General features: G+C 33.0%; 2 protein-coding genes and 3 non-coding genes across 9 annotated transcripts in view; 1 reads left to right on the top strand and 4 right to left on the bottom strand.

Annotated features, from left to right (window-relative positions):
• LOC120424599 (uncharacterized) overlaps nucleotides 1–26012 on the bottom strand; it is an 81912-nt gene that overhangs the window by 1250 nt on the left and 54650 nt on the right. The gene's annotated exons all lie outside the window — the stretch shown is intronic.
• The window catches only part of LOC120429591 (uncharacterized), a 39477-nt gene that overhangs the window by 1250 nt on the left and 12215 nt on the right, over nucleotides 1–26012 (bottom strand). Inside the window, exons 1-3 of one of the 5 annotated variants that reach the window (XM_039594627.2) lie at nucleotides 20547–20875; nucleotides 10398–10779; nucleotides 3676–3806 (exon numbers count right to left, since the gene is read on the bottom strand). In XM_039594627.2, coding sequence (XP_039450561.1) covers nucleotides 3676–3806; nucleotides 10398–10542 — 276 coding nt within the window. In that variant the 5' untranslated portion in view covers nucleotides 10543–10779; nucleotides 20547–20875. Of the gene's footprint in view, nucleotides 1–3675; nucleotides 3807–10397; nucleotides 10780–20268; nucleotides 20491–20546; nucleotides 20876–26012 lie in introns of those variants that run through there. The other 4 variants (XM_052707352.1, XM_052707353.1, XM_052707354.1 and 1 more) reach the window with 4 other exon arrangements.
• On the bottom strand, nucleotides 3861–4026 carry LOC120429598 (U1 spliceosomal RNA). The gene has a single exon (XR_005607452.1). It is a non-coding gene; the product is annotated as a U1 spliceosomal RNA (small nuclear RNA).
• LOC120429593 (U1 spliceosomal RNA) lies at nucleotides 4515–4680 on the top strand. Its single transcript, XR_005607447.1, has one exon. It is a non-coding gene; the product is annotated as a U1 spliceosomal RNA (small nuclear RNA).
• LOC120429599 (U1 spliceosomal RNA) lies at nucleotides 9791–9956 on the bottom strand. The gene has a single exon (XR_005607453.1). It is a non-coding gene; the product is annotated as a U1 spliceosomal RNA (small nuclear RNA).

The raw sequence follows: 26012 nt of genomic DNA, 5'->3' as shown, positions 1-26012 counted from the left end.
ATTTGGAAATGGATGAACACATTTTGTTGGCCTGAGTCTGTTCTAACCGAAACCAACCAGAAAAATCAAAATATTGTGCTCCAACATGGTTAAAACTGCTGTCCCAATTCGCCCCATGTGTCTCGATTGACCCCAGTTTACGGTATTACACTTTTTTGCTATTTGGAACGCCATTTTTTATTGTTAACTTATAAGATTATATTTGACAAATTGGAAAATTTTGTAACAGCATGGAAAATAAGTTATATCAGGTCTATCTGTATTTTTACCAGAAAGCTCGTCCAATTTCCCATTAGATTGTCTTTGACCACTTTTCGAAATAACTCGTTTTTTTTGATGATTTAAGCCAGGGGTGACCAAAGTAAGGCCCGCGTGGCCCGCGAGGTCATTTTTTGTGGCCTGCGGACTCATTTTGGATGATCATGTAAAATGGCCCTTTGACACATCTTTAAGGTGAAGCCGTTGATCATTTTCAAAGAAAATTGATCATCACTCTAAAATGCTCTGTATTGAGTTCAATTTTACGAATTTCTGCATCAAAATGAATCAGCATGTTCCGGTTGTTGATAAGTGCAGTGCTTCTGGGGACGCGCAGTCCTGTTTTTACGCGATAATTTTCGTCTCTTTTGTGTCGCTGTTTGTGTGCATGGGGTGATTGGTCATTATAATTGAATAATGCCTTCATAAGTGCAGTGCTTCTTGGGACGCACAGTCCGGTTTTTTTCCCGATAATTTTCGTCGTAAATGATCGTAAAAATTTATTCCAACTTTCAGTTTTAGTATTAACTCATCAAACTATCAATTTTATGAAGGGTAAAGCGTCATTTATTTACTATTTTTGAAATTTGCTCGCGTTATCTAAATTGTAAAAACAGTAAAATTATACTGATAAGTCCAGCCCATAGCACTACTGCTCGGCTGGCACGCGTTCGATAAAAATAAACCATTTTAAATAATCAATTATCTATCTTTCCGCAGCCGGCTGCCTAAGATTTAAAAATTTCAACCGATAAACAAAATGCTCATGGTCACATCACTGCCACTCGTGAATCCTGACCTCATACCCATCTACTAACCCCCTCAAAACTCATGTGATACTTTGTCGGAGAAGCAGTCGATTGGGCGGTCTCTATCACTCAAGATCGGACTAACATTCCCATCCACTTCCCCGTGACTCCACTAATCTTCCACGGCTCGTGGATGTAACTTCTGGAGGTCCTGGTCAATAACGGAGTAGCAACTGCGGGTGAGCACCTATGCTTATGCTTATGCAAAATGAATCAGCATGTTCCGGTTGTTGCCTTCTTGAAGCCACTGAAGGAATTTTTGATCTAAATCTAAAAAAAAAATATATATAGTGTTGTGCTACAATCACTGACGTCCTAGGTGGCAATCATTGATTAATGACGATTTCCATAACTTTGCAAGGATAATCGTTACCAAAAGGAATCAGCATGTGTAGGGCACAATTATAAACAACTTGTAGAAGGAATTTTGTCAAAATATTGATAGGGACGCAAAATTTATATCTTTGAACGAAAAATCATGGCAATGATGGAAGTCTTCACGTTAAGTGATTTTATAATTCCTGGATTTTAATGTTAAGTTTATGTCTATTTTAACACGTTTCGTAACAGTTTTAAAAGTGGTTAAAAAGAGTAAATTATGTCAAAATTTTCATCAAATATTTATTGAAATTTTATTAAAATTGGAGGAATATTTTTTGAAAAATCCTTAAGCTAATATTTATAACTTAGATTGCACAAAATTTAAAAAATAAATTACACACTTTTACAAATTTTGTGTCACCCCTTCTAAAATATATTTAAAAATAAATTTAAATAATCAATTTGAATACAAATTTTTAACTTTCATTTTTTATAGGGTTAAAATGGATAAAAATAAACATTTTTATGGATGTTTATATTGTAAAATTGTCTCAGGAACATGAATATGATAAAATTATCACCAGAAAATGGGATCTACGGGGTCCCCCGAGCAAAAATGTACAACCATAAAATTCACAAAAAGTAAAAGTGTCTATTTAATATGTTAAACTGCCTTACCCAAAGCGTTCTCAGTCTCAGATGGTAGTCTCAGATGCCCCCTACAAGCTGCAGGTCGAACCGAGTTGATATCTGGATGGAACACTTTTTTATTTGAGTTTGAAAATTATGCTATTTTTTCATCAAAATGCCAATAACTCCCTTCAGATTCAACCCCTTAACTACAAGCAACAATTGTTCCAAAATGGATTATGATGTAACACACAGCTGAAAGGAACTCCAAAACTCTGTTATGTATTTCAAAAGAACTTATTGTATATTGATAATTCACCAATAAAACCGAATTGAAAATTGAAAAAAAAGATTTTTTATGTTTTTGAACAATCGAATTTTGTGTCCCGATATGCCCCACTTCCCATTGACCTAGAGTGCTCATATTTTGGCCAGATGTTAGTTTTATATGTACAAACAACCCCTGAAAATTTCAGGCAGATTGGTGAGATCCAGACGACGTCCCATACAAAGGGGTATGCCCTGTTCGTGGACTCGCTCTTAAATAACTATTTTATGTTGATGTTATTTCATTTATTATTTATTTTATTTATTCACCTCCATACTAAACTAACGCTAATGATAAAACATTATTTTGAGAATATTTTAATTTTAATTTTCATATTGTTATGACCGTGAAGTAATATTTTTGTTTTGTTTTGTTCATGGATGTACCGATGTATAAAAGCAATAATGTTGTGTTTTTTGTTTTAAAATAAAGTGCTTCGAAGGATTTACGACAATTGTTGTTAATATTTTTATACATTTGAAAAAATGCTCGCTTTTTATGTTACAATACAATTTGTCACAAGTCAGTTTTTAAATATAAATTCACACGTTACTTGTATAAAAAGTTTGTTGAACTACAGTAAATATCTGTAATTAAGGCATCAGAAAAAATACGGTTCGCACCATTTTTCTGTTGCTGTTTCTACATACTACCCTACTCAATTTGTAAGATATCCACCCCGTTTACAACCCACGAATATGGCTCAGAAAAAAGCTCAACAGAGGGTGTGCGATTGAAAGGGGTGGTGGAGGTGGATTGTTATTTCGAAGCCGGCCGGGTTGAAACCGGTACCAAATACTCTAGATCGGCCCAAGCTTTTATGGTCAATGGCATGCAGCCCGGTGGCTGCGGTTGCCCAAGTGTCAAAGATATTAATCTTGGGTGAGTTGGTGGTGTGTGGTCAATGCACTAATGATCTATGATCAAAATGTGCTTTGCAATTTTCACACTTTATTGTGGTTAAAGAGCAGAGAGAAAAAAAAGTTGGGCGTTATTAGACGCCTTAGCCAGAGTCTGTTACAAAAAGGCTTTCAGGGTGGAATTATGTTTATCTCGAGAGACGTCTTAACATTTTCATTCGAGTAGACACTCGATAGGGCTTAAATCACGAAGGTCATTTGACTGACTAGTATTAATTAGTCAGGCTTTTGAAGATAATGCAAAGTCACTCATCGCCATTAGCAATTAGTGCTAATAATCACTTTTTTGCCCCGACATTCCCCTTGTCCTTGGCGTCGTAGACAAGCTGTCTACTTCCACTTTTATCGCCGTCTTAATTATTATTATTTTCCGTAAAATTGATCTCCGCTGCATTAAACGCTAATTTACCTTCGAGGAGTTGAACTGCGTGAAAGTGATGCTTTCTCCGTCGCCAGCGTTGAACTTTTCCACCAGGGTGACATTTTGTGGTTCGCTGAACGGGCCCACCGATTTGTACAGGATCTTGAGGATTTCGTCACCTAAAATTTAAGAAAGAAAATTTAGTTCTAATAAGTTTTTGAAGTAGATAAGGATCGGGATGTGCGCGTACGCACGTCCCGGCTACCAAAAATAACACACACGAGATATCCACATGAGGGATATTCGCAGGGGTCAACCCGACCGGAATGTGCAATGGCCGAGCCTCGCCCTGGGGGAACCGCCTTGATGATCACGGTAACCCCTGTGCCAGGTAAGTATGCCTTCTGGTGGTTCGGGGGAATGTCTTGAACGCTTGGTGACATGTTAGTCTATTGATTCAGATATTTTTTCTGAAGAACTTATTAGGTTTTTACCTGATATAGGTAAAATTAGCTAAGGAATGATGTCATAAAATAACTACATTCAAATGAGAAATGCATAATTCAAATAAGAAGCCAAACTCGTAATTCACACTTACTGAAACATACAAAAGCAAACTTTTCCCCCATCCGTTTGATGTGATTTAAACCAATAAGATAATATTAAAGTACGCAAAGTTTTGTGTTTCAGCGAATTTGAATGGACTTTGTTTCTTATTTGATTTTCAAGATTTATTTCTCATTTGAATAGATACATGACATACAATCAATCTTTACTTTTTCTACCCGTTTCAGTCAAAAATCTAATAATATTTTTTTTAAAATTCTGAATTACTAAACTAACATGTCACCAAGAGTTCAAGACGTTCCGCCGAACCACCAGAAGGCATACTTACCTGGCACAGGGGTTACCGTGATCATCAAGGCGGTTCCCCCAGGGTGAGGCTTGGCCATTGCACATTCCGGTCGGGTTGACCCCTGCGAATATCCCTCATGTGGATATCTCGTGTGTGTTATTTTTGGTAGCCGGGACGTGCGTACGCGCACATCCCGATCCTAGTATTTATAAAAAAGATCACGAAAACGAAACTATTGGCACTACGCCCCCCGGGGCATGGCCTTCCTCTAACGTGGGATTTCTGCTCCAGCGCCTCTGACGAGACAGGAGAAACCGGGACCGACGTTTTACTTCACCATCCGATAGAAGCTCAGTGGATAAGGCGGGAATCGAACCCGCGTCTCATAGCATCATCGGGATCGGCAGCCGAAGCCGCTACCCCTGCGCCACGAGACCCACATAAAAAAGATCATTATTAGTTGAATAAGTACTGGAGCTGTGGCATTTTCCAAAAAACTTGCGAATTGATTCTGGACATAATTTTGGGTAAATAACAAATTACATAAATATTATAATAAACTTTGGCAAAAACTGTGTTCTTTGACTTTGAATCAATTTCATTTATAAAATAATTCAAAAATTGTTTATTCTGGTGATAGAAAATTGAGTCGAAAAGTTTGGGCAGACTTAGCTAAGAATCTAAATATACTTTTCGTGAGAAAAAGTCCATTGAAATGTTTAAGCTTGCATTGTAATTTTATTTTGTAATTTTGACTTTAAATTACCCTAAGAGACAATGGGACAAGAAAAGGTTAGCTCCTACACCCAAAGGAAAAATATATCTCAAAATCTGCAACAGTGGATTTGCTGCAGAAAATGTCAAATTTTATAACATTTTTTGCAGCAAGCCCCTAGATCATTTTTGCCCGCGTGTAAACATTTCAGCGATCTGCAGTTCTCACCAACACATATAATGTGGATCAATAACCAAGAAGTTGGTGGTTCAATCCTCGTTCTGTTAAGGGTTTTTTTTTTGTGAAATACATCCAAAAAGCCGTCGGTAATGTAGATTATTATCTGTTTTTCCTTGAAAATTAGACATTTTCAAATGAAGATACCTCGAGTTTAAAGAAAAACACCTCTGAGTTTGTAGTGCTGGATCTCCTCTTTCAAATGCAACCTGGCGCTTAAAATTTGGCTTGCGCTTTTTCGAAATATTTGATTTTTAAATTTGCATCTTTTTTACCATAAAATAACTGTAACTTTTGACCCTTAAGTCCAAATTGACTTGTCAAAAAATAAAAAAAATTGTTTATAGAGCTCCAAAAGTGGTCCGAATATCACTTTTTTCTAAAACTTAACCCAGAATTGCCACGTTCAAAAAACTGGTTTTTAGAGGTTTGCTCAGATGTTTTCTTTAAATTTGGTCGCAGAAGGCGTAGATTACGAGATAAAATTTTGGTGCCTTCGACAAAGTTGCTTGGATTTGCAAGCCCAACAACTTTCTAGAAGACCAAAAATATTCCTGAAAAGTTAGATTTTCAAAATCACCCTGATCGTGAACCACCCCAATTTTCAACCAAACCAAAAGTTGCCCCTTTTCATTTACAACAACGCTTCTGAGAACACCAAAGCTCAAAAACTTCACAATTTTTCGGAAAATCCATTTTCCACTTAATTATGCGATCTGGAAAAAAATGTAATTAAATTTGAAAATGAGTAAATAAGAAATTGAGCAATTCTCTACCAAAACCAGAAATGGATTTTATTTGTATTTTTAACTTGGCTCAAAGCTTTTTTTGTCATTGGCGCATCCATACAAGTCTCTATACAAATTTGGCAGCTGGTGCGTAAATATTCAAAAATCTGTAACTTTTTAAGGAATTTTCTGATCAATTTTGTGTCTTCGGTTTTATTGTAGGTATCGATGAGGACTATAAAAAAAAGGTATACGGGAAAAAAAATTGCTGATTTTTTTATTAACTTTTTTCACAAAAACTCTATTTCTCAAAATCCTTTTTTTTATTTTTAAGATCTTTTATATGTTTAGGGAACAAAACCCGCAACTTTTGAGCAATGGAGAAGTATGGTCAAAATGTTGCCGTCGAGTTATGAATATTTGAAAAAATAGAGATTTTCGGAATTTTAATACAATATTTAATTATTTTTATAATAATGAAACTTTTTTTTACCTAATTTTGTTTGTGTAAAATTGAATTTGCAATCGAAAAGTACTATACAGATTTTTTGATAAAAAAAAGTTGACAAAAGTTTGATTTCAGCGAAATCTTTGTAGTTTAAAATTTTAAAAATTGTGACCATGAGTATGGTACTTTTTTTAAAGGTTCGGAAAATTTGCTATAAAATTGTCTAAGAGACTTTGAAGGCCATTTGGTTGCTGAGATTCAGCGGCTTAAAGACAGAGAAACGGGAAAAATTAAGTCTTCTAAGTCTCACGCAAACAACCCTTCATTTTCTAATGTCATAGTCCGATTTTCAATGTTAAAATAAATGAAACCTTCATGAAATTTTACGATCTTTTCGAAAAAAATATTTAAAAAATTGAATCGCCACTTATGTTTCAAAAGGGCCAACAGTTCAATATTACGCCCATTGCTTTTAAAATTTCTCAAATATGATTACAAAAATACGGATTTTGATTCGAAAAAAATATTTAAAAAATCCACTTTTTTTCGTGTACCTATTTTTTTGTATAGTGCTCATCAACCTTCAACACCAAACGATCAGAAAATTCTAACCTTGCGGAGAATCATGTGTTAAAATTATCGTATGCAAACACTGGACGGTTTCCACGCGAAATCGACCACTCAAAATCCGGACCATCTCCGATCTTAATAAAACTTGCTGGATCGTTTGTCCTGCTCAAATCAACAACTCCTGTGCACTCAGTTTAGTAATTCACAATGGCATTTGAATTTTAGGAACTCTTTTAGTTTTAAATTATTTGTAATTACGTTTAAATTGGATAAATAATATCTTTCGAAGAAGATTAAAAAAAAATAGATCGAAAGTGTGTTTTATCGGAAATCGTGCGCTCTTTTCAATGAAAATATTTTCAAAAGCCGAAACTTTCATTTTCGATCAAAAAACAGCCAAAAATTAAACTTTCTTCGAAAATCAGGCTGAATACACCCTTCGATTCAAATTTTGCCATTACCATTCGAAAGAGCGGACAATTTCCCATTTTTTTCCCATAGACACCAAGTTGGAGCGAAAGGGTTTTCGAGTGGTTTGTTAATAAAAACCTTTTTTCGTTTTTTTTTATTTTTTTCCAAAAAACTAAATTACCTGTTTTATGGCAAATTTTGTAACAGATCCCATTTTTAAACATAAAATAAAGTTCTGCTTCCGTGTTTTTGAGTTTTTCCTTGACGTACCAGTTTCAAATACATATAAAAGGAACGAAATAATTACTAAAGATAACCAAAAAAGGTGCATTTAAAGTAACATTTCCTGAACCACTTTTATTATGGAAAAAATGTTTATCTCACTCGTCAGTGTTGTTAATACCTGAAAAATAGTTTTTTTTCCTATTTTTTTGGGTTTTAGGGTGATTCCTGTCACGTCAGGGCGGTTCAAAGATGACAATTTTGAGTATTTTTTTAATAATCATTGTCAAACGCCGTTTAAACTGAACTCATGCGTATTTTCCCTTGAAAGCCAAATTAGTCACTTTTCTTGTACAAACCGGATAACTAAAGTTGGTTGAAACAATGTCAAGTAATGGTTTTGGAAATCGCCATAATTACCATTTTAAAGCACACACTGACGTGCCAGGAACCACTCCAATGACCTAACAAAAATTATGTATAAAACTATTTTGGGTAGAGAATCCCGAAGATTTGAAGCCGATCCGAGCACCTTAGAGTTTGGCCATGCCGTTTGCCTAGAAAATTGTTGTATTGGAACACCGTAAATACAAAATTTTTATTCAACAATACACCTAAGTCGCTTAGCAAAATTTTGTAAGATGTTCAATAATTTGTCAACGTGTTTTTTTTTTCTACAATTAAAATAAAATTAAAATCCAACACAGGATTTTTGATTTGTCATCCTGAAGTAATTTAAGTAATAGTAGGACGAAAAGGGAATAAATATCACAGAATTTTACAATTTTCAGCTTTTCTATACAAAAATTGTTGTAACTTTTCAGAGATTTGATGAAATAGCATGTTTATTCTGCAAATTTATTCTGGATATAATTAGCTACAAATCTACGCAAACAGTTTTGATAAACACGTTGATGAATTTGGAAAAAAAAATAGGAAAACAAACTATTTTTCAGGTATTAACAACACTGACGAGTGAGATAAACATTTTTTCCATAATAAAAGTGGTTCAGGAAATGTTACTTTAAATGCACCTTTTTTGGTTATCTTTAGTAATTATTTCGTTCCTTTTATATGTATTTGAAACTGGTACGTCAAGGAAAAACTCAAAAACACGGAAGCAGAACTTTATTTTATGTTTAAAAATGGGATCTGTTACAAAATTTGCCATAAAACATGTAATTTAGTTTTTTGGAAAAAAATAAAAAAAAACGAAAAAAGGTTTTTATTTACAAACCACTCGAAAACGCTTTCGCTCCAACTTGGTGTCTATGGGAGAAAAATGGGAAATTGTCCGCTCTTTCGAATGGTAATGGCAAAATTTGAATCGAAGGGTGTATTTAGCCTGATTTTCGAAGAAAGTTTAATTTTTGGCTGTTTTTTGATCGAAAATGAAAGTTTCGGCTTTTGGAAATATTTTTATTGAAAAGAGCGCACGATTTTCGTTAAAACACACTTTCGATCGATTTTTTGAACATCTGCTTCAAAAGATATGATTTTTTCAATTTAAACGTTATTACCAATAATTTAAAAATTAAAGAATTCCTAAAATTCAAATGCCATTGTGAATTACTAAACTGAGTGCACAGGAGTTGTTGATTTGAGTAGGACAAACGATCCAGCAAGTTTTATTAAGATCGGAGATGGTCCGGTTCAAAATCATATTTTTATGGTCGATTTCGCGTGGAAACCGTCACTGGTAGATGACTTCTTTGACCTATGCTTTTTTATTTGAACATTGTTTTAGTTTAATTGACTCAATATAACCCCATCTAGGACGTAATACTGTTTCAATTTTCAACTATTAGGCATTTTTGGCAGGTTTAATCAAACGTTGCCATTTTTTTTCCTAAATGTTTTGGGACTAAAATTGAAATAAGAATCTAATTAATTTCTACAAGGCATGCTTTTGAATATAAATGAATCTTTTATTGCTTACCCAATTTTCAAAATATTTCTTTAAGTCTAGATTAGAATCGGGATGTGCGCGTACGCACGTCCCGGCTACCAAAAATAACACACACGAGATATCCACATGAGGGATATTCGCAGGGGTCAACCCGACCGGAATGTGCAATGGCCGAGCCTCGCCCTGGGGGAACCGCCTTGATGATCACGGTAACCCCTGTGCCAGGTAAGTATGCCTTCTGGTGGTTCGAGGGATCGTTTTAAATTTTAGATGACATGTTTTGCTAGTGATTTTAACAATTTTGTGAAGATCTTGTCAGAATTTTACCTGTAAGAGGAAAATGAGGTAAAGACTGATGTCATAAAATTGCTATATTCAAATGAGAAATTATTCATTCAAATAAGAAGCCAGTTGAATTCCAACTAATTGAACCATACAATAGTTTACTCCAATTGATCAATATGATGTGAACCAATAAGACTGAAGGTAGATTGTTGCAATGTCATAGATTCATTGATTTGCTGATAATTATAAAATTAGTAAAGAAAATATCTTTTTTAAACCTTTATACATGTGGTTAAACCGTTACTGTTATTGATATGAAGATAAAAAATTATTTGCACCAAATTGTGAAATTGCTTCAATGACAAACAGTAATCATATCTTGAACTCACCCTCTTTCCTACTGCCCAGCCCGTGTCCGATCCAGAAGCCTTCCTCGTCGTACTCAACCTCGTCCGCACTGAGCTCCGATCGGGCCACCTGAAGGCCCACCAGAACGCAGGCCGTCCCCACCAGCAGGAAGAAGTTTTCCCGCATTTTCACCACTCACTAGACCTTCCAATCTTTTCTCACTTCTCACTTTCGTTTTCTCACTAGTGGCTTACTTTCCGGTTGATGATTTTAATTTTCCTTCTTCACTGTTTCACTGCGCTTTATCGCTTTTTTTCTTCTTCTTCTTCGCGACCCCCTGCGGCTGTGGGTCAGTAATTTTTCCAACCAATTTCACACGTGCACCGTGGGTTACGTAAACTTTCTTGATAGCCGCCGCTGCTGCTGTTGCCGCCAAAAAATGAGATGGAGAGTCAAAATCACCGAAAAAAATTCACACCAACCGAACCGGTCCAGCGGCGAACGCAGACTGCGAGCGCGCGCGAACCGCGGAAATTTACAATATCTGGAGGAATAGGTCGAAATTGGACATAAACACAGCCAACATCGCAGCCAGTGACCTCACAGTTGCAGGTTTTTTTTGCGCCGAGTCGCTTACAGCATCACTACCACACCGATGTAGCAAGTCCAAAAGTTCAGATTTGGCCAGGGTGCGGTCGAAGAAATGTGCCCAACAACCTTCGACGACCTCCCCGAAATAAGCAGGTTCGTTTCCTTGCGCGCGCGCGCAAGTCTTTTGATTGATGAACCAGAAATGATCGATACAGGTTTTGGGCGCGGAGTTTCGCTGGAGGTCGACACAACGTGTTCAGCTACGCCGCAGAACTACGTATACAGGTTCGACCTGGCCAAAGTCACCCCCGCCAATCGACTGCAACGAAGTTAGCGACGAACGCGGTTTAGACAGCTATTAGAGATCTCCAACCAACCGAGCGCGCGCTGCTGATGACATTGAGGATGATAATCTGACTAATTTGTTATTTAAATCAATAAACACGCAAAATGTTAAAATTCCGTTTGACAAATTCCATTAAGCAGACGACGAGCTTGTTCGAAGAGCTCTGGCAGCTCTGACATTTGCGTAGCCGCCGATCTTTGCGGTGACGTGACGCGTGGTGGAGATGGCAATAAACACCGCAATCTCATGTGGGGAAGAAGCGAGAGTGGTATTAGCGTTGCGTTGGGTTAAGCCGGGGTCGCAATATTCCAAGTGGCGTGGTGTGGCGTACGAGCTACGCGTTGTGGGTGATGCTTCCGAAATGTGATGAGGCTGAGAGTGGGAAGGAGATGCCGGGTTTAGGGTGTTGAATAAGAATAACCTGTCTAAGAATTTTTGAAGATTCAAGTATGTATTCCGAGAAAACGCGCATTAGTGTTTGACACCAATGCTTTGTCAAGGCAATTTATAATTAGAATGGCATATTAGCCGTTTGGTTTTTCGCATCTGCAGCCAAAACTAAACACTATTTTTTGTGAAATTCAAGTTTCAGAAGATGCTTTGGAACATCCTCTACCATTTGGTGCTAAAATTTCGATTTTGACAAAAGTGGATATTAAACATTTTTTCAATGATGGGCAGTGTACATCGGAATTTTACAAAAAATCTAAATGTTTTAAAGCGAGACCAAACATGCCAAATATGATTACAAAAACAAGAAAATGCATTTGAAATTGATTTTTGTTAGACATCTACTCACAACTGAATTTTGAAGTTTACTGAAAAATATTTTCATTCACCCTTATTTATTGGTCAATTTTGAATGGGGCAACGTAAACTTTGATTAATATTTGCTATGCAATGCATTTTTTCAATATTTCATCATCGCCATTTTGAATTTAAACATTCAAAATCACTTTAGAGTAGTTTAGGGGCCGTACTTAGCAGGACAATGAAAAAAATCTTTTGTAATTCGATTATCCGAAGATTCGATATCCGAAATGAAATTTTGCCAAGAGTTTCGGATAATCGAGTCTGGCCTGTACATCAAAAATGCGGTAAAAAACAAAAAAAAAATGTGGTAAAAAACAAAAAAAATGGATCGAAACAAAAATTTGCATCAAAAAGTACATTACCAATTTTTTGTTAAACTTTTTTTTCATTAAAAGTTGGATTCCCAAAATATGTACTTTTGAATTGTCGAATGTTTTGATAATTTTTATTGAAAAACAAATCATTTGAGTTATAGTGGTGCCAAATTTAGTACCAGAAATATGAATTTCGATACAGTGAGCGGTTTTGGATTTGCGCTTTAATTTTAGGAAATTTTACCTTTTTTGTTTTGCCTTCCTCACTGAGGTAAGGCTATAATCCTGCTCGAAAAATGAACTTTTGAAAAACAGCTCGTAGACCTATATTCATGTATACCTATCGACTCAGAATCGAAAACTGAACAAATGTATGTGTGTGTGTGTATGTGTGTGCGTATTCACCTTGGTGCTCAAAATTCTTGCCACTGGCTGATCCGATTTGAGTAAAACAAGTTGCATTCAATTCGTTTGAGTGCCCCATACTGCACTATTGAATTGTTTGAAGATCCGATAAGTAGTTCAAAAGTTACGTATAAAAAAGTGTCAGAGTTGTTAATCAGGTGCTGGAATTTTGATGCCGGATCTCACTTATCTATATGAAAACTATGTCCGGATCTATCATCCGACCCATCGTTGGTTAGGTAATCAAAAGATCTTTCCAATGAGTCCAAAACATTGAAGATCTGGCAACCCTGTCTCAAGTTATGACCACTTAAGTGATATTAATGTACTTTTTTGAAGCCGGATCTCACTTAAATGTATGTAAACTATGTCCGGATCCATCATCCGACCCATCGTTAGTTAGGTAATCAAAAGACCTTTCCAATGAGTCCAAAACATTGAAGATCTGGCAACCCTGTCTCAAGTTATGACCACTTAAGTGATATTCATGTACTTTTTTGAAGCCGGATCTCACTTAAATGTATGTTAACTATGTCCGGATCCATCATCCGACCCATCGTTAGTTAGGTAATCGAAAGACCTTTGCAATGAGTCCAAAACATTGAAGATCTGGCAACCTTGTCTCAAGTTATGACCACTTAAGTGATATTTATGTACTTTTTTGAAGCCGGATCTCACTTAAATGTATGTTAACTATGTCCGGATCCATCATCCGACCCATCGTTGGTTAGGTAATCGAAAGACCTTTCCAATGAGTCCAAAACATTGAAGATCTGGAAACCCTGTCTCATGTTATGACCACTTACGTGATATTAATGTACTTTTTCGAAGCCGGATCTCACTTAAATGTATGTAAACTATGTCCGGATCCATCATCCGACCCATCGTTGGTTAGGTAATCAAAAGTCCTTTCCAATGAGTCCAAAACATTGAAGATCTGGCAACCCTGTCTCAAGTTATGATAACTTAAATGATATTAATGTACTTTTTTGAAGCCGGATCTCACTTAAATGTATATAAACTATGTCCAGATCCAACATCCGACCCATCGTTGGTTAGGTAATCAAAAGACCTTTCCAATGAGTCCAAAACGTTGACGATCTGGCAACCCTGTCTCGAGATATGACCACTTAAGTGATATTAATGTACATTTGAAGCCGGATCTCACTTAAATGTATGTAAACTATATCCGGATCCATCATTCGACCCATCGTTGGTTAGGTAATCAAAAGACCTTTCCAATGAGTCCAAAACATTGATGATCTGGCAACCTTGTCTCGAGATATGACCACTTAAGTGATATTTTTATACTTTTTTTAAATTCCTAAGCTTTGTCCGGATCCATCATCCGACCCATCGTTGGTTAGGTAATAAGTTTTTTGAAGATCTGGCAACGCTCAGTTTCAAGTTATGACCGCTTAAGTGACATTTGTGTATTTTTTTATTGAGAAATAGATGAAATTTGTGTCCAAACTCATCATATCACCAAATGTTGATAAAAACCAACCACATAGGTGGATTAAGTTAGTTTTTTAATTACCTTATGAAGGAAAGCCAACCCTGAAAAATATATTTTTATCAAGCTCAGAAGATTTCCAACAATTGTCTCTTCAAGTCTTTGAAAGAACTCGTAACTATGAAAATGAGTTTTTCTAAGTGTCACTTAATTAGCTTGTGAGCTTTGTGTCGATATCTCGAAAACCAATGATTCGATTTTGAATGTTAAAAAGTGGAAATCTTTTCAATTAAAATATTTTTTTTATTTGGTCTAAGATATGAGATGACGAAAATTAACTATTTGCTGTCCTTTTCAGAATTTTTGTCTCATTTTAAAAACTTGAAATTATTTTTATTGAAGAGATCAGAAAAATTTCACAAATTTTTAATTTTGTAACAATAGTTTCCGATAAATCGACAAAGTTGATATGGACACTTGGGAAAACACATGTATATCAATTCGTATTCTTTGTGATGCTGTACCTCAGAAACTAACCTGGGTGCTGAATAGAGGTTCGCAAAACGGCCTAAATTTTGAACTGTCAAAGTGGAACCAATTTACTGTTCGTCAAAAGTAGAAAGCATTGTTATCGATTATTAAAAATTGTTTTCTTTTTTGCAAAAATTGCAAAAATTTTTTGGCTTTTGAGGACCTGAACTTGAAGTCAACAAATCTTAAGAAAATTGAAGGCATGAAGCTGTTAATAAAGTCGATGCTATTGGATTCATCCAGAAGCTGTCTAAATTGTTTGATTCCGTTTGAAAACCTACTGGTTAAGTGAAACTCCTTTCTATTTGTTGGATCAGCTTCGCTAGAATTAGCAATGTTTTTTCGATGGACCAGGAATAGCTGTAGGATTCCAAAATCAGCCAGGGAATTTATCTGCGACATCGCAGAATGACACTCTCGCCACAGTTCTTCGTCGCCCGTAAAAAATAAAAACCTCTTCAAACCGATCGAAACATGAAAACACACAAGAATTTCCAGCAAAAACTGTTAAAAACTAAACAAAATAATAGACATGTCACTGATTATAAAACATCTCATTTACCAGTAAGAAAAAAGTCATGCTTGTGCTTGAACAGCCTCCTACTTTGTAGATGTAAACAAAGAGGGATCATTCGAAAATCACGTTACGCATTCTCTCTATTCATCACCCAGAAACTAACTATCTCAAAAAGAAAATTGAAGGATATTTTCTGAGCGAAAAAAAAACGAAGGAAAACGAAAATATGTATTCGAATGTGGCTATAGCTTAAGAAGGGTAAATTTGTGAAAAAATGTTTGATTTAACTTGGTTAAATGACTTTTAAAAATGTGCGGTTTTTCGGCACTTAAAAAAACTAATTTTATATAAATTCATATCTCCATTTACCATCAAGAATTATGGCTTAAATTATGTCATATAAAAAAATGTCGAAAAATAAAAAAAAATGCGTATTTTGGGATTTTATCTTTTAGCGGCAATAAATGAAATAAATTGGTAAGTGTTATATAAAAAAAAAACTGAGTTTTTCCGTGTATCAATTTTTTCGAGAAGTCTTTATCAAAACCCAAACTCAAAAATCTAATTTAGTGGAAATCTTTGCAAACTTTGGCGTCGTTTTTTACCCATATATTAATGAGAATTTAAAATATTAGAAAAATAATATATTTTGTAATACTCCGGTGTTTTTATCAAAATAAAACTTATCCACTTATAAACAGGAATTCTAGACTTTGTCTCAAGAATAAACTGTTAATTTATAAACAAATTTTCAGACCTGCCATGCTTTATGCTGTGCCGATCTGGACAAGCTGTTGCTTAACCAGGAAGAAAAAACTTCAGAGGATTCAGAACAAAATTCTGAAAATGATTCTGAAACTTCCTCCCTGGTTCAGCACCAGTGAACTCCATCAATTAGCCGAAGTTGACACTTTGGATGTTATGTCCAATAAGATAATTGATGCATTTCGACAAAAATCATTGCAGTCTTCAGCTGCATTGTTCCGCTCTTTGTATAGATTATAAGTTAGTTTTAAGTTATCCCTTTTCCCTTTTGTACATGTAGGACCTCCTACATTTGAAATCACTGAATAGCGAAAGCTACAATATTTCATGAATAAATGAAAGTTGTTAGTATTTAAAATTGAGGTGAAAAGTCATCGATTGTGATTGGACACTCAATAATATTTTAACTGAATGAATGTACATGGAAGAAAAAAAATCTGAATAAATATAAATTAAAAAAAAAAAAAATCAAAATAAAACTAATTTAGTGAAAATTAATAGATGTTGCGTTGTTATCCCCATTTTAGCAAGTTATTCAAATCTTTTACCTTTTTTCAGTATGAAAGGTGAAACCAAGGATGATTATGTCCTCTTTTTCCAAGATTGTCAAATTTTCGGGTTGTTAAAATATTCAAAATTTGTTGTATATTAATTTGTAGATAATACTTTAGGGGATAAATCAATATGGGTGTTTCCGCAGTTTTGAAAAAACCAAAATATGTGTAAAAAAAACCTGGAAAAAGCACTGATTGATGTGCAGCGTTCGGTTAAAGCTGAAATTCAATGTTATCAGCAGTGTAGCAAATGAGTGATAGAAAAGCTATCAATAGATTATCTCTGCACCAAAAATATCCGAGTGTCTAGCGGCCGTCACTATAGCTTGTGAGATCTCTTCTTGTGTCTCGTGATTCCCAGCGATGTAATTCTCTCTCTATCCTCCCCCCCTCCCCCCCCTTTTCCTCGACTATGCGCTCTCACCGTTGAGTCTCTCAATCTCTCCGGATACTGCAATGAGAGAACGCGAGATGGCGATTAGGAGCCGACCTCGCATGACGTTCTGCTAAACTGCGTTTGCAAAATTGGTTTTGTGGCGGCTTTTGTGGTTAAACGATGTTGCGGTAGGATGATCGTGGAAGCGGGAATGAGAGAGAAAAGGAAAATGATAATCGCGAGTGGGTAAACACGAAAACGTGTTCGGCTATGTTTGGCGCTGAGAGTTTCAATGAGGAGAGAAGAGCAGTGTATTTGAGGCATGAATATTCAGGCGGGATAATTGTAGTAGCTGAGAGCTGATATTTTGATATTTTAACAACCCTGGTTATCAGCCATATCATATGTAATTTTTGAATTTATCATATGATTGATTTTTCCATATTTCTTTCAACTTTCGGTCAAATTTAAATCATGATAACTTTCGGTTCATGATTTTTCATGTAACTTTTAATCTGTGTAGAAAAGGCTCATCCTTTATAGAAAAAGAAAACATAACCTAAACAAGATAAATGCAAGAGAAAAGCTTAAAATTAAAGAAGAAAAACAGCAAACAAGAGTAATATTATTTTCGTATACCGTAAAACGGGGTGACTTTGATAGCCGGGGTGACTTTGATAGGTTTGCGATTTTTCCGCAAAATGAAGAGTACAATTAAAATACGTAAGGAATGGTTCAGAAACATACTGACCGTGGTAGAGAAGTGTTCAAAGTACCTCATGAAGAACTTTTCATAAATTTTTGAAAAGTTTATAAAGTTAGTTAACTATAGTTAAGAAAATGTGGATAAAAGTCATTATTTTAAACTTCTCAAAGTGTCATGATTTTCTCAATGAACATGATTTTTAATCGGAAAACGGAATGCATTTTCGGATTCTTTGGACAATTTTCCACTAAGAGAAGGTTAAATAAGTTTGTAAATAATAAATAATATGTGTTTTTGAAACACAATTAAAAAAATCTCCAAATTTATAGGCAAATTCAGTTGAACAAATTTCATGTAAAATGTGAAAACTTGTGATTCGTGCTTCGAATTTAGTATAAAATGCAATATAAATCGATAATTTTATAAACAAAACTATTTTTAACAAATTTTAGGCAAAATTCCGACTTTTTAACAATTTTACCTAAAATTTATATGTATTTTGTTAAAAAGCTTATAAACTTAGTTAACTTAATATAAACATTGATTTTTTTTCTTACAAACTATATCAGCTACTTTAGTGATGGTACATTTAACGTACAAATAAAGTTTGAACATCTTAAATATGATTTTAACAAGAAAAACTATGACTATCAAAGTCACCCCGGAATTAAAACCGAGAATTTTTAACGTAACTATTTTTCTAAACACTATTGAAAAAACTTTTTTCCCAAAATAGTACATGGACTTTGTGTGGCCTACCCCAGTACATGTTTTAAAAATAATAATCTTGAGAAAAACCTTACCTGTTGGAAAATATTCTAAAAACAAATTGAAATCCTATCAAAGTCACCCCGGTTTACGGTAGCAAAAGTTGCTTGAAATAATCACAAGAAAAATTTACAAAAAACATTTTAAAAATGGAATTAAAGGGTTAATTTATTTCAATTTATTTTGTTTTTATTATTACGAGATTTTTGTAATATTTATATAATCTAAGGTTTACCTGGCATGTCAACCACCGTAAAAAACGTGCATTTGGATTTTTTTTTTTTCAAAAATGAGCTAGATTTTTCGTATTGAAATTCATGTATAAAGAAATATTTTAAACCAGGGGTGACCAAAGTATGGCCCGCGGGCCAAACGTGGCCCGCGAGGTCATTTTTTGTGGCCCGCGGACCCATTTTGAATGATCATGACTTTGACGTGATTTTATAATTCCTAGAAATTAAGGTTAAGTTTTTGCCTATTTTGTGAACTTTTTAGATTTTGTTAATATAAAACTAATCAAAGTATGGAAAATCCATTCTTTCATCCCGATTATATGAAACAAATATTGTGTTAAAAATCTATCATATCGTAACTATCTATCGTAACATCGTAACGTAACGTAACATTTAAATGTGATTAAAATGAGTAAATTATGTCAAAATTTTCATCAAATATTTATTGAAATTTTATTAAAATTGGAGGAATAATTTTTGAAAAAACCTTAAGCAACTATTTATTATTAAGATTGCACATAATTTAAAAAAATAATTGCACACTTTTACAGAATTTGTGTTATTACTTTTAAAATATATTTAAAAAAATCAATTTAAACACAACTTTAAAATTTTTATTATATTTGTGAAATCACGATTGTCAAGGCACGAAAGTTGCAATGAAAAGCAGATGAATAATATTTATGTTGGCATTTTTTTGGATTTTCTGATTTTAATAAAATTTAACCAATTGATTTGAGCCTTTTTTTGTACAAAACTGTTTATTTTTTTTATGTTTCCTAATATTTTGTTATAGATTGAAATAAAAAAAATCATTTTTTTTCTCATATGGCCCGCAAGCTCATGTGAGCATCAAATTTGGCCCGCCATTCAAAAACTTTGAGCACCCCTGTTTTAAACCCATACTTTGAATTTATATGATTTGGGGAAAAAACATAGTTTCAAAAAAACTGTGTTATGAAATTGCTGTCTCTTTCTATTAGATTGATAGAAAACACTCTGAACGAAATGCATACAACCAACAAAAGGATTTGGGGTTGCATTTAATTTGAATCAATTCAACATTAATCTATAATGACGTAATGCCCTTGAATTATCTCCATTGACTAGGTCTCGTTTTGATTGCCCAACATTATCACATACCTCCCTGCCATTGACACACGTCTGAGCTTTAATGATGCTCGAAAGATCGTGCCACTATCGTTTACTCGTCAAATATCAATAACAGCTTTTGAATGCCCAGCAAATAATAAAGCCCACACATAACACACTTATGATTTGTTGAGTGCATATTAGCAGCACGTGTCTCTGCAGGTAAGCAGCATATTGTTCGAAAACAAAGCGAACCTTATCACGTGATTAAATGCATATCTCCTCGGGTCTGGGTTTCATTGTCAAACTCAATCCTTCAAGACAACACAGCTCAGCTGGATTGTGGATTGAATTGGAATTGGCATATTACAGAGTGCTAAACGTGACGTTTGATCAACTTGGGAAGGTCCCCAGCATCCCCTACTCAACACACAGACACACTCACTCACTCATTACCGCAGGCTCTTTTCAACTAATAAACACTTAATATCTTCAAGTCGAGAGGGTTTGGTACTACGCAGCAAAACCGCCAACAGCTGGCTTCGATGGGGCCGCCGAGCGTTGGTACATCAATAAGCAATTATGTAAATACACTCCGTCACTTGATGTAACTCTCTTGGGGCCAGTCCGTACATGGTTTAAGTTACACGGTTATCTTCACAGCCATCACCGCAACTACTAAGTGAGCACGACCTACAACACCGCACAAGATCTTCGACCTACACACGTGCTTTTTCGCCGTCAAAGTTCCGCAAAACACTTCTTTCTGCCAACGATCACCAACAGATACTAAGCTCGGCCGATCAAACTTATCGTTTTCATCGCTCCCAACCTCCGGATGACCGACCACTCCTACAGAGGCGGCTTTGGCAAAGTGGCAAAAGTCCTTGCGAGGAGGGGACACAAAACGAGTTTCGTCGGCTTGGAGGGAAGTTGTCGCGGCGATGAGAGAGCTTTTTTTAAATCACTTAATTTTAACTTCCAGCTAGCCATCGCGCACGTTGCTTAATGTTTACTTTGGCTTATTACGAGGTAAATACGCCACACCCTGGTGCGGAATTCGTAAAAATAACAACATCAACTGCTGTGGTTAGTACACTGGCCAGTTTCGTAGTGGTGTGGACCATTGACTGGATGCTGCGCGTAAGATGCTGTACTGGACGAACGCGTTATTTTGCGCGCTTAGACAGGGTGGCGACTTGATTCACTTTTTTTTGCATAACAAATCTGTTTTGAATTTACTTGGGTTGACAAATAATTATGAGGTCATGATAAGTAAGGTAAAACTGAGAAACAACATAATAATGTTAAGATATTTTGATCGTATAAACAATGTTTGGTATTAAAAATTGCAAACCGTAAACCGGGGTGACTTTGATAGGATTTCAATTTGTTTTTGGAATATTTTCCAACAGGTTAGGTTTTTCTCAAGATAATTATTTTTAAAAAACATGTACCCAGTACATGTTTTTAAAAAATAATTATCTTGAGACCTAACCTGTTGGAAGGCCCAACAAGGTCCATGCACTATTTTGGGAAAAAGTTTTTTCAATAGTGTTTAGAAAAATATTTACGTTAAAAATTCTTAGTTTAAATTCCGGGGTGACTTTGATAGACATAGTTTTTCTTGTTGAAATCATATTTAAGATGTTCAAACTTTATGTGTACGTTAAATGTACCATCACTAAAGTAGCTAATATAGTTTTTAAGAAAAAAAAAATCAATGTTAATAATTAGTTGAGTAAGTTCATAAGCTTTTTAACAAAATACATATAAATTTTAGATAAAATTGTTAAAAAGTCGAAATTTTGCCTGAAATTTGTTAAAACTGGTTTTGTTCATAAAATTATCAATTTATATTGCATTTTATACTGAATTCGTAGCACGAATCACGAGTTTTCACATTTGACATGAAATTTGTTCCACTGAAATAGTCTATAAATTTGAAGATTTTTTTATCGTGTTTCAAAAACACATATTATTTACAATTTACAAACTTATTTAACCTTTTCCCAGTGCAAAATTGTCCAAAGAATCCGAAAATGCATTCCGTTTTCCGATTCAAAATCATGTTCATTGAGAAAATCATGACACTTTGAGAAGTTTAAAATAATGACTTTCATCAACATTTTCTTAACAATAATTAACTAACGTTTTAAACTTGTCAAAATTTTATGAAAAGTTCTTCTTGAGGTACTTTGAACACTTCTCTACCACGGTCAGTATGATTCTAAACAATTCCGTACGTATTTTAATTGTACTCTTCATTTTGCGGAAAAATCGCAAACTTATCAAAGTCACGGCTATCAAAGTCACCCCGTTTTACGGTAACCGTAATTAAGTTTATTTCATCACAGTTAAATTGTTCACTTATGGAACCATGGATCTGTTGTACACGGAACAAAATCCGGTTTGCGGAATCGCAAACTTTGCTTCCGATTTGCTCTACCAATCGCAAACCTCCGTTTACACCCGTCAGCAGGAAGCATTGCTTCCAATATCGCAAACGGTGATTTTCGATATCGCAAACGTAACGCCGTAACGCATGCCTGCCAAAAGCACGCAGCACGCAGCCACTACAATATTTACTGTTTTGAATTGACCGTTGCTTTTCAAATTTTGGATGGAATTAAGAAGAAGAAGAAGAGGTTTCAATTTTTTCATTTATTTAATCATAATTCAATACCAAATCAAAGCAATTCTGTGAGCGGTTTACTACGGATTTTTTTTTTTTTTTTCGATGTGTTTTGCCTTTGACTTGTGAAGGTTCGAACGAGTCGATTGTTCTGATCTGGCCGTCCTCGATGTCCGTGGGGCAGCAGGTTACCGCTGGGCGTCGGTGCCGCCGTTGGAATGTTACTCCCCGTGACGAGAGTCCCGGTGCTAGCAGTAAGAAAAGAAGGTGGCGTGGCCGAAATGCACTCGTTGATGCTCCACTTGCCAAAGTCTTTGTGGCCGGCACCGCGGCAGCTATGTTTTTTTTTTTGGTAATGATTGTACAGGTCCTTCCCGTGCTCGGAGACGTCGGCGGCGGGGTCACCCGGATAGAGGTGCTGAGACCTGTGCAGCGTGCTCGGGTCGTCGATCTGGCTGATTTCCCGCGTCGCGCAGCGAGCTGTTGCGTCCTGGAGGTTGACCCCCGATCTTCACCTCGAGAATCGACTTGAGCGGAGTGGCCTCCACTAGAAGACCGTCCGACTGGAACAAGTCCCCAGAATCTCCGCCAGCAGTCGGATCTGTGAAGGTGTTCGCCGAACTCACGCTGCAATTGCGAGCCGTAGACTGCGAATGAGAAAATATATCAAAAATTCTTCAAAAGTTCTCTTAAATTATCCAATTTTTTTAAATTTAATTCTCAAAAAATCTCAAAAATTCTCAAAATTTCTCAAAATTTCAAAAATTCCCGAAAGTTCTCAAAAAAAATCAAAAATTCTCAAAAATTCTCAAAAATTCTCAAAAGTTCTCAAAAATTCTCAAAAATTCTCAAAAATTCTCAAAAATTCTCAAAAATTCTCAAAATTTCTCAAAAAATCTCAAATTTTCTCAAATTTTCTCAAAAAAATTCGAAATTTCTCAAAAATTTTCAAAAATTCTCAAAAAATTTCGAAATTTTTCAAAATTTTTCAAAAATTCTCAAAAACTCTCAAAATTGTCAAAAAATTTCAAAAATTCTCAAAAATTCATAAAAATTCTCAAAATTTTTCGAAAATCCTCAAAAATTATCAAAACTTTTCGAAATTTCTCAAAAAATCTCAAAAATTCTCAAAAAGTTCTCTAAAATTATCTAATTTTTTATTAATATTTCAAAAATTCTTAAAAATTTTCAAAAATTGTTAAAAATTCTCATTTTTTTTTCAAAAATTCTCAAAAAATTTCTAAAATTCTAAAAATTCCAAAAATTTTGGTAAAAAATTCTCAAAATATTTCAAATATTCTAAAATATTCTCAAAAATCACAAAAATTCTTTAAAATTCTCAAAACTTTTTCGAATTTATCAAAATTTCTCAAAAATTCTCAAAATCTAAAATTCTAAATTTCTAGAAATTTAAAATTTCTAGAAATTTTAGAAATTTATTTATCTTAAATTTTAGGAATTTCAGAAATTTCAGAAATTTTAAAAAAAATTTAAAAAAATTTAAAAATTTTAAAATTTTTAAAATATATCAAAAATTCTTAAAAAGTTCTCTTAAATTATCCATTTTTTATTAGTTTAATTCTCAAAAATTCTCAAAAATACTCAAAAATTCCCAAAAAATCTCAAAAAATCTCAAAAAATTTCAAAAATTCTCAAAAATTCTCAAAAATACTCAAAAATACCCGGAAATTCTCAAAAATTCTCAAAAATTCTCAAAAAATCTCAAAAATTGTCAAAAATTTTCAAAAAATTTCGAAAATTCTTAAAATTTTTCAAAAAATCTCGAAAATTCTCAAAAAATTTCAAAAATTATCAAAACTTTTCGAAAATTCTCAAAAAATCTCAAAAAGTTCTCTAAAATAATATAATTTTTTATTAAATTTTCAAAAATTCTTAGAAATTTTCAAAAATTGTAAAAAAATCTCATTTTTTTCAAAAATTCTCAAAAAATTTCTAAAATTCTTAAAAATTCTAAAAATTTCAAAAAATCTCAGAATATTTCAAATATTGAAATTTTAGAAATTTTAAAAATTTTAGAAATTTTAGATATTTTAGATATTTTAGAAATTTTAGAAATTTTAGAAATTTTAGAAATTTTAGAAATTTTAGAAATTTTAGAAATTTTAGAAATTTTAGAAATTTTAGAAATTTTAGAAATTTTAGAAATTTTAGAAATTTTAGAAATTTTAGAAATTTTAGAAATTTTAGAAATTTTAGAAATTTTAGAAATTTTAGAAATTTTAGAAATTTTAGAAATTTTAGAAATTTTAGAAATTTTAGAAATTTTAGAAATTTTAGAAATTTTAGAAATTTTAGAAATTTTAGAAATTTTAGAAATTTTAGAAATTTTAGAAATTTTAGAAATTTTAGAAATTTTAGAAATTTTAGAAATTTTAGAAATTTTAGAAATTTTAGAAATTTTAGAAATTTTAGAAATTTTAGAAATTTTAGAAATTTTAGAAATTTTAGAAATTTTAGAAATTTTAGAAATTTTAGAAATTTTAAAAATTTTAGAAATTTTAGAAATTTTAGAAATTTTAGAAAGTTTAGAAATTTTAGAAATTTTAGAAATTTTAGAAATTTTAGAAATTTTAGAAATTTTAGAAATTTTAGAAATTTTAGAAATTTTAGAAATTTTAGAAATTTTAGAAATTTTAGAAATTTTAGAAATTTTAGAAATTTTAGAAATTTTAGAAATTTTAGAAATTTTAGAAATTTTAGAAATTTTAGAAATTTTAGAAATTTTAGAAATTTTAGAAATTTTAGAAATTTTAGAAATTTTAGAAATTTTAGAAATTTTAAAAATTTTAGAAATTTTAGAAATTTTAGAAATTTTAGAAATTTTAGAAATTTTAGAAAATTTTAGAAAATTTTAGAAATTTTAGAAATTTTAGAAATTTTAGAAATTTTAGAAATTTTAGAAATTATAGAAATTTTAGAAATTTTAGAAATTTTAGAAATTTTAGAAATTTTAGAAATTTTAGAAATTTTAGAAATTTTAGAAATTTTAGAAATTTTAGAAATTTTAGAAATTTTAGAAATTTTAGAAATTTTAGAAATTTTAGAAATTTTAGAAATTTTAGAAATTTTAGAAATTTTAGAAATTTTAGAAATTTTAGAAATTTTAAAAATTTTAGAAATTTTAGAAATTTTAGAAATTTTAGAAATTTTAAAAAATTTAGAAATTTTAGAAATTTTAGAAATTTTAGAAATTTTAGAAATTTTAGAAATTTTAGAAATTTTAGAAATTTTAGAAATTTTAGAAATTTTAGATATTTTAGAAATTTTAGAAATTTTAGAAATTTTAGAAATTTTAGAAATTTTAGAAATTTTAGAAATTTTAGAAATTTTAGAAATTTTAGAAATTTTAGAAATTTTAGAAATTTTAGAAATTTTAGAAATTTTAGAAATTTTAGAAATTTTAGAAATTTTAGAAATTTTAGAAATTTTAGAAATTTTAGAAATTTTAGAAATTTTAGAAATTTTAGAAATTTTAGAAATTTTAGAAATTTTAGAAATTTTAGAAATTTTAGAAATTTTAGAAATTTTAGAAA

The sequence above is a fragment of the Culex pipiens genome, chromosome 2 (genome assembly GCF_016801865.2).
Source record: "Culex pipiens pallens isolate TS chromosome 2, TS_CPP_V2, whole genome shotgun sequence".
NCBI lineage: Eukaryota > Metazoa > Arthropoda > Insecta > Diptera > Culicidae > Culex > Culex pipiens.
The sequence above is the reverse complement of the archived record's forward strand: the minus strand, read 5'-3'. Positions and strand labels throughout refer to the sequence as shown.